Here is a 12,687-nt window from a genome sequence, read left to right as displayed (position 1 = left end):
TTCTTCTACACTTTCCTGTTTTTCAGGGACTTGGTGTGGGTTCCCCTGAGTTTAGATCTCTTTCCTACAGTCTCACTAAGCTAACCCATTTTTTTAAAAATTTGGTTCACATGTCTCCACTTCCTACGACCACTTTTGCTTCCCATCCATCCTCATGTTACTCCCAGTCTGTGTTGATACCCTTCCTAAGTGCTCCAAAGCACTATGCTTCCTAAGGCATTTAGTAAACTGGATTATAAATTTTTATTTGTTCATCTTTATTCACCATAATACTATGAACTCCTTGAAAGGTAAAGACCATATGTCTTTATCCCCACATCCACAGTGCCCGACGCAGAAAATGATACGAAACTGGGTGGAATGTTGGATAAGTTTACAAATAACAATAGTCCAAAAGTCAAGGCATCCATGATATCAGCTGATACAAAACTGGGTACCCTTACTAGCTTCTAAAAGAAAGCCAATCCACAATAATGTTGGGATTTTTGGATTTGAATGAAGATTTGTAGAGAAATGAGAAGTGGGTAATATTGCATGACACTCAAAACATTTAAAACAAATCTAGTAGACATGCTCTTTTTTTGGTGCTATTATTGCAAAAGACCTACTACCAAGGTTTCCTTCTGACCTTTCCTTCTTATTGCTTTCAGCTAGTTTACCTGCTCCCTGCCTCCCCTTTGAGATGATTTCCCTCATGACTATCCATTTCCTTCTTTGACCTATCTCAACTCTGCCCTTCTAGTATATAGGATAGGTTTTTCTGATGCCATCTGAGACTCAGGCTGACAGAAGGAAGCAGATTCTCTACTTGGGACTCATTAAGACATTTCACCAAAAGTGGATCTTATTCTATCAAAGATTTCTTGCAACCTCAAAGATAATGGTGTCTCCATACCATTATACAAGTAAAACCATAGCAGCTTTTCCACATTTCAATTTCCTTTTATTTCCAACCCAGTGGATACAGGGTTGTTGCCAAAGCAAGCAGAACCTTCACCAGCTTGTATAAATATGAAACTCAATTTTTATTTAAAACACGAAGCAAACCCAAGATCTTGATTCACGTTATTTCATTAAATCCTCTCTATCCACAGGCTGCACTAACTAATTCAAAGTGGAAACTAAGCAAAGGCCTTTCTAGCACCTTGGTGATTTTTTATACATCCTTCAAACTGAAAAAGATAGGACTGCAGGAAGCATATTATGAACTAAAACTTTTACTTCATCTCTTAAACTGACAAATTAATATCATGTTAGAATCAGAACTCTAGTTAATTGGTTGACTCATCCAGCAGCTATTGGCAGAGAAACTCAGATATAAACGTATACTATCACTTGTGGATTTGGCCAAGTATCTATTTCAAAACAAAATGAAAGGCTTTCTTCCTAGGTATCAGTTGTTCCTTAGAAAATCAGCAAGTTTGAACTGTATTAAGATCTATCTTGATTCTTTCAGGATGTTGCTAAATAAATTGCATTTGAATGTCCTGAAAATTGTTTTTTTAAAAATGTCGAATTCTTATCCTTTACTGAATAACTTACACCAGAGATAACAATCAACCAAAAACTATTGATTACAGGGGAACCTAATACTGCATGAGTTTTTAAAAGCTGGAAAAGAGAGTTACAGTGTCTATTCAGAGCATACCTAGATGACAACATGAAATGGTAGGATTGATCTTCCTCATTGCCTCGGTTCAACATCAATATGTTTGTACATCTGTAAGAGTACTTGAATGTTTGACCTTGAATGACAGTTGTTTATCTATTTTAACTTTTATGCAAAAAAGTAAACTCCTTGTAGGAACGAGCCATATCTTACTCACATTTACATTCTCTGGAATTGGGTATATTTATAGTAAGTTTATTTATTTATTCATTATCAGTTAGGCATTGAATTATATATCCATAAAATACATTGACAAATAAGACAGAGAAAGTTCTTACCCTCATGAAGCTAACTTAATATTGAAGCAGGAGAAAAAGCAGACTATGCGGCAAAAACAACATAGAAATAATGATCATATTTCATTTCGAGAAATATGATTATGATTATGATGTTATGAGTGTTAAGAGGAAAATAGAAAAGGACAAAGGATAAAGGAAAAACTAGGTTAAGATTACTTTAGATAAGGTTAAAGTTATCATTAGAGAAGGTTAGTCAAATAAGACCTCCCTGTTAAGATGATATTCATATAGGTCATTGAACTATAAGAGTAAATTGCAAAAATGTTGTGTTGTCATAAGCAAAAGGTTCCAGGCAGAAGGAAGGGAAGTGCCAAAGCCCAGAGGTGAGAAAGAACTAGAAGCATTCTGGGGATAGAAAGTGGTCTGGTGTGGCTGGAGCTGGGTGAGCCAGAATTAGAAAAAAAAATGTAAGATTATTCAGGTTATTATAAGGAATTGGAATTATACGAATAATTTCCAAAGGGTTTTATATTTCACAAAGATTACAAAGACTGATGTATATAGTTTATATATTTTTATAAAGATTATATGGAATAGAGAAGGGCAATATTTAAGACTCAGAGACCAGTTAAGAGGCTATGATAGAAGTTCATGAGAGAGAAAAACATAGCTTGGATCAGAAGAGGTGGCAGTAAAGGTATTTCAGGGTAGAACCAATAGTAGGCTTTAATGACATTACATTTGGAGGTTAAAAAAAAATGGGAGCCTCAAGAATAATTCTGTATTTTGACCAAGAAAATGAATCAATGGACAAAATGGGGAGATGAATAGATTGTAACAGAAGAATCAAGAGCTCTATTTTGGATGTTTTAAGTTTTTGATTCATAGTCATCCAAATGGAGGTGTCAAGTTGACAGTTGGGTTTATGAGTCTGAAGTTCAAAGGAGAATTTTAGTCTAGAGATATGCATTTGGGAGTGTTCAACATAGAGATGATATTTAAAACTAAGACTAAATGAAGATCATCTAGGAAGTGAGTGTTGGAAAAGAAGAAAAAAGAGGGAAGAATAAGTGAAGTAAAGGGCCTAGATATCTGAGGCACATTTTTGAGATCCACTAGGGGAAAAGGAGCAAGTAAATAAGAGAAAAGAGGAAAAGAAGCACAGCACATGTGTCAGAGAGGCAACATATGCTATTCATTGAGTTTGATAATTCAGGTAAATACTACATTATGATTACTTCCACATATTCCAAATAAATAGGCATCAAAGTTTAAAATTCCTGGATTGTCTTTCAGGCCTTGATTAAACTCAGAATAACAACCAAGACAGAGAAATTTTCTACCACTCAATTGTCTAATATTCACTTTCTAAAGACAAATCAGAAATAAAGTAATCAAAGCATTAAAAAATACATTTCTACTCAACTGTATATTTTACCTCCAAAGTAAGGAATATTTACTTTTGTTGTTTCACCATGAGATTTTTTTTAACAACAGATAAAAATATCATAGTATGTGAGGTGATGGTATGATTTTTGATAAGGTGTATATTTTATTCTAACAATAAAACCTCATTGTGTTATTTTTTTGCCAGGAGTTTGGGTGACACCTCGACACATTATCATCAATTCTACAACAGTGGAATTATATTGGAATCCGCCAGAAAAGCCCAATGGCCTCATTTCTCAGTATCAATTGAGTCGTAACGGAACCTTGGTTTTCCTGGGTGGCAGTGAGGAGCAGAATTTCACTGATAAAAACCTGGAGCCCAATAGCAGGTAAACTAAAAGAAAACTTTACCAATAATATAGGTATAATTTAAAATTTTTCAGGGCTGGAAAGAATGCATTTCTAAATGAAACAATATTAAATTAATTGGCTAATTAATCTCCTCGTTCATTAGCCATCCCATACCTATGAGATCTTCTAAATCATTTCAGATGTTGAAGACTCAAGTACTAACTCAATTCTTTAGTCTTCAGAGTACATGACGTTTTTTAAAAATGTAAATTGTCTCCTATGTGAAATAAGAGCATGAAAAAAAAAAGAAATAAGAGCATGAGAACTTTTAAGTATATAAAATACACAAAGTATTAAACATTAAAAATTATGAAATTATCTTAAAAAAACATGCATTCTTAAGTTACAAATAAAAAAGATTTAAAGCATTTTGTTTTACATCAACTAATTTTTCTTCTAATGTAATGTTTTCTCTGCTTGCTACACCATATATAGGCATGAGTGGTTTTAGGGAAAGAAAGTTCCACATATTTGCAATTCATTCCAATTCATATCTCAGCAGAAACAAAATATATCTTAGATCAACAGATGTTTTACTGCAGAGAGTAGAGATCAATTCAGTTTTATTGTAGAGTAGCAGATCAATTTAGAAACATCTTCCTCTAAACATATTTCCCTGAACTCCAACCCATTTAAAAATGGAGAAGATTAATTTGAATCCTTCACAACCTACTGGCACACTCTAAGACCTTCCTGAAATCTTTAGGAGAATTAATAATTACTAGGGGGTTAAAAATAAAGTGGGAAGGGGCATAAACAGTGACAATCTAGAGAAAATGATGATTGTTCTGGAAAAACTCAAGTCAACAGTGATGTTCTGGATGGTGAGCAGAGAATTTGCAATTTGTCATGAATTTAGTACTAAACAATGGAGAGCAAAGCCAGCAATCATTGTTCAGGTCTCTTGTGCATTGTCTTATTACAATCCTTTCTTTTTAATATAGATACATTTATAAATTGGAAGCTACAAGTGGAGGTGGCAGCAGTCCTAGTGATGATTACATTGTACAAACACCTATGCTGACACCAGAAGAAATCCAGCCTCCATATAATATCACAGTAATTGGACCTTATTCCATATTTGTAGCTTGGACCCCACCAGGTAAACAAATAAAATGTGTGAGTGTATGTGCATGTGCGCACATGTGTATATTTGTATGTAAAACATTTCAGAGGAAGTTAATTGGAGATAAGGATGGAAATGTGAATTTAGTAAATCAGAAGGACATAACTCATCTCTTGGATAAATATGAATAAAATAATCCAAATTCCTGAGGAATCCAATTTCTGAGTCTATACATATATAAGATTATGCATACATATATATAGATACAGATGTAGATATGTAGATAATACTAGATACCTAGATATATACTTTTCTTTCAAAGAAATACTTTCCTTCAAGTACCAAAATCTGTCTTCTTATTCTTATTTTTCCCAAGTAAGTTATATAGATCTGAATGACCTCAAACTTTCATTCTACAGGACTCCCTAAATTGAATCACTGATGTTGCATGATTCAGCCTTTATTATAGCAGGGATTAAGGAATTCAGAAAGAAAACAGTCTATTCTTATCCATGTTCCTTAGGTTGTGGCCAGTTATGGTGGTTGAATTTTGTCTCTCTAAGCCATATAAGCTCCATTGTACCATTTGGTCACTAGTGAGTTGCTTTTATGCTTTAGTACATTATTATATTATGATGTAAGCATCTTCCTCAGTTTCACATCTAATTGCAGTAACACCATGGAGTAAGGATTAAAGTAAAATCTCTGCTCTGTCTTTTAACGTAAGGAAAGTATGGAAATGTGTGAAGGCTTAAATTCACTTCAAAATATGTGATTTTATCTCTGATATCCAGTCTTTAGATAAAATTGACATAAATTTCTTTTATTTCCTTTAGAATAAGTTTAGCTACCTCAACATGCATTAAAAATAATTGGTTAGCAGCCACGTTGGCCATCAGCAGATCCAGTCCATAAAATAATTAGCAAAGGTATATTTTTCATTTACTTGAACAATTATCTCTGTCAAAACAGGTAATGTAGAAAAGGAAGGAAAACTTTTATATTTATTCTATGAGGCCAGCATTACCAAAAGCAGATAAAGTAACCATGAAAAAGAGAGTGACAGACCAATGTCTCTGATGAACATGGATGCAAAAATCCTTGACAAAATACTAGCAAACCAAATGCAACAATACATTTAAAAAAAATCATTCACCACAATCAAGTGGGGTTTATTCCTGGGTGGTTCAATATTCACAAATCAATCAACATGATATATCATATCAATAGGAGATAGGGTAAGAGTCATATGATCTTTTTAATAGATACAGTAAAAGCACATGAGAAAGTACAACATCCATTCATGATAAAAACACTCAAAAAAGTAAATTTAGAGGAAACATATCTCAACATAATAATGGCTAAGAATGAAAAATCCATAGCAAACTTAATGGATAAAAACTGAGAGCTTTTCCCATAAGGTCAGGAACAAAACAAAGATGTCCACTCACACCACGTTTATTCAACATACATTGTACTGGAAGTCCTAGAAACAACAATCAGACAACAAAAAGAACTAAAAGGCATCCAAATTGGTAGGGAAGAAGTTAAACTTTCACTATTTGCAGATGACATGATAGTGTATACTGAAAACCTGAAAGACTCCACCAAAAACCTGTTAGAACTGATAAATGAATTCAGTAAAGTTGCGGGTTACAAAAATCTATGTACAGAAATCTGTTGCATTTCTTTTTTTTTTTTTTATCTGTTGCATTTCTATACACCAATAATAAAGCAACAGAAATAGGAATTAAGAAAACAATACCATTTACAATTGCACCCAGAATAATAAGATACCTAGGAATAAACGTAACCAAAGAGGTGAAGGACCTGTACTCTGAAAGCTAAAACACTGATGAAAGAAATTGAAGATGACATGAAGAAATGAAGAAGCATTCCATGCCCACAGATTGTAAAAGCAGACATTGTTAAAATGTCTATACAACTCAAAGCAATCTACACACTCAATGCAATCTCTATCAAAATATCAACAACATTTTTTCACAACACTAGAAGAAAAAATCCTAAAATTTGTATGGAACTGCCAAAAACTCTGAATAGTCAAAGCAGTCTTGAAAAGGAAAAGCAAAGCTGGAACCATACCAATTCCAGTCTTCAAGTTATATAACAAAGCTGTAGTAATCAAAACAGTATGGTACTGGCACATGGATGAATAGAACAGAATAGAAAACCCATAGGAACCCCCCCCACACACACACACACACACAGTTATATGGCCAATTAATCTTCAACAAAGCAGGAAAGAATTTTCAATGGGAAAAAGACAGTCTCTTCACTTCAACACACAGTGTTGGGAAAACTGGACAGCAACATGAAAAGAATGAAACTAGACCATTGACTTACACCATACAGAAAAATACATTCAAAATGTATGAAAGACCTAAATGTGAGACCTGGAATCGTAAAAAAATCCTAGAAGAGAACACAAGCAATGTTTCTCTAACATTTGTGTAGCATCTTTTTTCTAGGTAGGTCCCTGAGGCAAGGGAAACAAAAGCAAAATCAACAAAACAAAAACAAAATAGGACTATATCAAAATAAAAATCTTCTACACAGTGAAGGAAACAATTACTCAAACTAAAAGGCAATCTACAGAATGGGAGAAGATACTTGCAAATGATATATCTGGTAGAAAGTTAGTATCCAAAATATATAAAGAACCTATAAAACTCAATACCCCAAAACCAAATAATTCAATTAAAAAAGGGGCAGGGATATGAATAAACATTTCTCCAAAGAGGACATTCGGATGACCAACAGACACATGAAAAGATGCTCTACATCACTTATCATCCGGGAAATGCAAATCAAAACTACAATGTAGTCATTACCTGACACCTATTAGAGTGCTAAGATCAAAAACACAAGAAACAACAGGTGGTGAGGATATGGAGAAAGGAGAACTCTCCTTACACTGCTGGTGGGAATGCCAACTGGTGCAGCTGCTGGGGAAAGCTGTATGGAGGTTCCTCAAAAAGTTAAAAATAGAATTACTCTACGATCATGCAATCACACTACTGGGTATTCACCCAAAGAATAAAAAAGCATTAATTCAAAGGAATACATACATCCCTTAGGTGTTTATAGCAGCATTATTTAGGTTGATCAAGATACGGAAGCAGCCCAAGTATCCATCAATTGATGAATGGATAAAGAAGATAAATACATGAATATTACTCATCCATAAAAAAGAATGAAATCTTGCCATTTGCAATGACATGGATGGAGCTAGAGAGTATAATGCTAAGTGAAATGTCAGACAGAGAGATACAAATACTATATGATTTCACTCATATATAGAATTAAAAACAAACAAACAAATGAACAAAATCAAAGAAAGGGAGACAAACCAAGAAATAGACTCTTAACTATAGATAATAAACTGTTGGTTACCAGAGGCTGAGGGGTTGGGGGGAATGGGTTAAATAGGAGATGAGAATTAAAGAGTGCACCTGTCATAATGAGCACTGGGTGATGTATGGAATTCTTGAATCACTATATAACACACCTGAAACTAATATAACAACATATATTAACTAACTGATATTAAAATAAAAACTCAACAAACAGGTAATAGAGTCAAGAAGGTAACATAGAGGCCTAATATATAAAACTTAAGTTATCATAAACCAACATCCTTCTGATGCCATAATCTAAGATCAAAAACAAAAACAAAAGGTTTTTTTTTTTTTTTAAAGATTTTATTTATTTACTTGACAGAAAGAGAGAGCACAGGCAGGGTGAGAGAGAGGCAGGGTGCAGCCAAAGGGAGAGAGAGAAGCAGGCTCCCCATTGAGCAGGGAGCCTGGCAGACATTGGGCTTGATTCTAGGACCCTGGGATAATGACCTGAGCCAAAGGCACCAACTGAGCCACCCAGGCACCCCACAAAAGGGACTTAATTTGGTCAAACTCACAGGAGAAAAATTATCAAGAGCTTTATAAGTGGGGATCCCTGGGTGGCGCAGCGGTTTGGCGCCTGCCTTTGGCCCAGGGTGCGATCCTGGAGACCCGGGATCGAATCCCACGTCGGGCTCCCGGTGCATGGAGCCTGCTTCTCCCTCTGTCTGTGTCTCTGCCTCTCTCTCTCTCTCTCTGTGACTATCATAAATAAACTCTCTGTGACTATCATAAATAAATAAAAATTAAAAAAAAAGAGCTTTATAAGTAAGAAAAATGTAAGCGTCTCCAAGTTAAATATAAATTATTTCATCACCTTTGTTTTAAAATGAATATACAGCACATTAAATCAAACAAAGCAGAGGAATAATCACTAGTGCCAGCCTGCGTCATTAAATCCTGCAATCCTTATCACAGTGTTAGGAGCATAGACCTTTTTGAGCTCTATTCTTAATTTCAATAGAAGAAAACCCGCATCCTCTGCTGTGGAAAACATACAAACTTGCATAGCCCCTTACCAACCAATTTCTATTCTCATGGAATAGCATTACTATCTTGCCATCTTTTAGCATATTTCTCCTTGGCATCTTTATAGTACTGTGGTGCTTCTATGCCATTAGGTAAAATGAGGCTGAAAAGAGTCAGTTTGAGACTGGATTTTAGCCTATACACCAGAGATTTCTCAGACACAGACCAGGGTCTTTTACAATCCAAATTGTCAAAGAAAAAAAAAAAATGTCAAAGAACAGTAAGAGAAAGTCCAAGATGATAAGCAAAATTGATGATTCCCTAGCCATGTGACCAAGAAGTTCCATGGCTTATCAAATCACATGTCATTTTAACATTATTATATATGCAAGTTGCCATTGCTAATCTGAAGACATCTTTCCTTTAAGACAGCAGATGTAAGATGAAAGACAAAACCAGGGTTCATATCCCCTTTGTGCCACCTGTTAGCTCACATAAACAAGTCAGCTTTTCTCCCCGAGTCTCTGTTCTGTGTGTCTGTAAAATAGAGATAATGGTAGTATGCACATTTGGGTTGTTGTAAAGATTAAATGAGGTAATTTATATAATTGGCATACATGGATTCTGTATAATTTTCGATAAATAGTGATGATTAGTTTGGAAGAATCATATTTGCCTTCAAGTATTTATCTTTAAAATGTATTTGCCTCGGCATTTGCTAGGTCCCAAAGGCCCCTTTTCAAAATGATAAAACATTGCACTGCAGGATTAAATTTTTTTTAATTTATTTATTAATAAGAGACACACAGACAGAGAGAGAGAGATTGAGGCAGAGACATAGGCAGAGGGAGAAGCAGGCTCCATGCGGGGAGCCCAACATGGGACTCGATCCCGGGTCTCCTTCCTGGGCCGAAGGCAGATGCTCAACCGTTAAGCCCCGGGGCTACCCCATTTGTAAATTTTTAAGACTTCTTTCGAATTTCCCAGCTCTTTGTCATGTTTTTCTTTGAGTTCAACATCACGTTTTTATGTTTGGTGTGTAACATTTACACTTAGAAAAAGATCATTGTGAAATAAAACACAACTTCTATTTTTTTAATGTAACTTTCACTCTTGTCTACCTCAGGCTTTGTAGAAATTGTTCACTCTAATGCAGCCTAGGGGGTATTGTAGAAATGCTTCACACACTAACTCTGACCACGTAACCAATGGTTAATAAATCTATAATATCCAGACCTGTCAATCTTTTAGTTTCAGATGCACAAAATCCATTACAGAAACCCTGTAATATATGGAAAGATTAAAATCTTAAATTAAACTTTTTTTTTTCCTGGTGCCTAGAAGGATTTTGAACTCAGTAAACAGGAGATGATTTTGACTTGTGTATAATCTACAGTTGATTTTATTAGAAAGTACCTCATGCTGTGTTTTGATTTGGATAATAAAAACATTTTTCTGTTCCTGAATAGTCACAAATATATATTTTAAACAGAAAGAAAACAAACTTGTTATAACCAGAGGTTGTTTTTTGCTCACAATCAGGAGCTTTCTAGGTATTCATCATACTCCCCTGCCATTACAAAATGATTACATCATAAAGCAGAGCTGAAAATTGGCCCAAACAATCCATACTTATAGTTCCTAAACCTGAACAAGCATTAGAATCACCTGGAAAAGTTTCACAAAGAGCGATTCTCTACCTCAAATATACTGAATCAGAATCTCCTCTGGTGGAGTCAAGAAATCTAGATTTTTTTTTTTAAAGCTTCTCAGATGATTTCGATGTGTTCCAAATTTAGTAATCATGAATCACATACACCAAGCAAAAGTAGTCAATTAACAATATTTCTTTGAAAATATGAATCAAATCACTTTCTCTTGAATGTCCAAATCCAAAATAGTGGTTAAATTAAGTGGGTTTAGGCAGCCCGGGTGTGGCTCAGCGGTTTAGCGCCACCTTAACCCCGGGTCTCCGAGAACAGGGATCAAGTCCCACGTCCGGCTCCCTGCATGGAGCCTGCTTCTCCCTCTGCCTGTGTTCCTCTCTCTCTCTCTCTCTCTCTCTCTCTCTCTCTCTGTCTTTCATGAATAAATAAATAAAATCTTTAAAAAAATTAAGTGGATTTTTCTCCCATGTATTTTGTTTTGTGGTCAGTGTGAATTGAGAGACTTTACACAAGTAAGTTGCTGGGAGAAAAAAAAAAATGTCTATGTGGTTGCTTGGCAACCGAAAATTACCTAGGCAATTAAGTGGGCTTTCAGTTTGTAAATTATTATTTCAATGATATCTATAAATTAATTCTTACTACATGTTTATAAATCCTACTGGAATTAATTCTTACTACATGTTTATAATTCCTACTGGAAAAGAAGTGAGGCCCAGGGAATATGTGAGAATATTCAGGGGAAGCATAATTGGAATACTATTGGCAAATATCATTTTATATGCATTAATATTACTTGTTTATATTTGACATTTGTTAAATTTCTGGTATATGCCAAACACTTTGATAAGCACTTTCTCTACTTTACTTGAGTTACTACTCATATAAACCCTGGGTACAAGTCATATCATTATTGCCATATTAAGGTAAGAAATTTGACTCTCAGAGAAGTAATATAATATACTCAAGGTTACACAACAGAGCCAAGATTCAAATTCAGGTCTGTTCTCTACTCTGCTTTATAAGAGCAATCTCTACGTGTCTTTGGCTTAACTCTTAGATCCAAATCAAGCTTTCTATTTATTACCCAACATCTTTCTGATTTGCAATACAACTATGCTTTCTTAAATAGCAGCCCAGAAGGCCAAGAAACAGAGCTAGGTACTGGCGAATACCAAATGATTGTGGAAGAATGTTTTTTGTTGGGCATGCCAAGGCCAGAAGAATTAATTGTGGAAAACAGTGAGCCCCCTGTAGGGAAAATATCTACCTGACAATAGTTCTCTCCTGTGGCTTGAAGGACCTAGTAGCCAGAAGGCTTTGCCTATCCATCCAAAAGTCCAGAAATAATAGACATGACTTAGTAAAACCAGATTCCAAGTGCAGAACGATTTTAATTAGGTGAGAGAGGGAGTCACTTCTCAAATATCCACACAAAGAATATTCAAGGACTATTTTAAAGCCTCAGTAGACATTCTCTTATCTTCCAAGTAAACTCTGGTTCACTTTAGCTTATCATTACTTGATAAATGTCAGTAGTGAGATTAGCAAGACACTTCAAGCTCTAGAAAAATCAAGATTTCTACTCCTTTGCATATCATTTGTGCCTCCAAATCAGATGATGCACAAACAACATCTCCTTTTAAAATGTTTGCTGAATTAATGGAAGAATAATAGTGAGTTTCTAAAATGTATCATTTAGGCAAATATAAATAAAATTTGGATTTTCTGCTGCTTAAAATTATCCAAACACTTGATCTCCTATAGAAGCCTATCTCTCCCTCCACACTAACTCAATCCTAAACACACGGACACAGAGGCATGTGCATACACACATACACACAGATACATATTTCTTCCT

The 12,687-nt window shown here is 34.9% G+C and overlaps 1 protein-coding gene across 1 annotated transcript in view; it reads left to right on the top strand.

Annotated features, from left to right (window-relative positions):
* USH2A (usherin) overlaps nt 1-12,687 on the top strand; it is a 684,230-nt gene that overhangs the window by 557,074 nt on the left and 114,469 nt on the right. Inside the window, exons 57-58 of the mRNA XM_025991680.2 lie at nt 3,503-3,686; nt 4,653-4,810. Of these exons, the coding sequence (XP_025847465.2) occupies nt 3,503-3,686; nt 4,653-4,810 (342 nt within the window). The remainder of the gene's footprint in view (nt 1-3,502; nt 3,687-4,652; nt 4,811-12,687) is intronic.

This window comes from Vulpes vulpes, chromosome 5 (genome assembly GCF_048418805.1).
Source record: "Vulpes vulpes isolate BD-2025 chromosome 5, VulVul3, whole genome shotgun sequence".
Classification (NCBI taxonomy): Eukaryota; Metazoa; Chordata; class Mammalia; order Carnivora; family Canidae; genus Vulpes; species Vulpes vulpes.
Note: the sequence above shows the minus strand (reverse complement) of the source record. Positions and strands in the feature narration are given on the sequence as shown.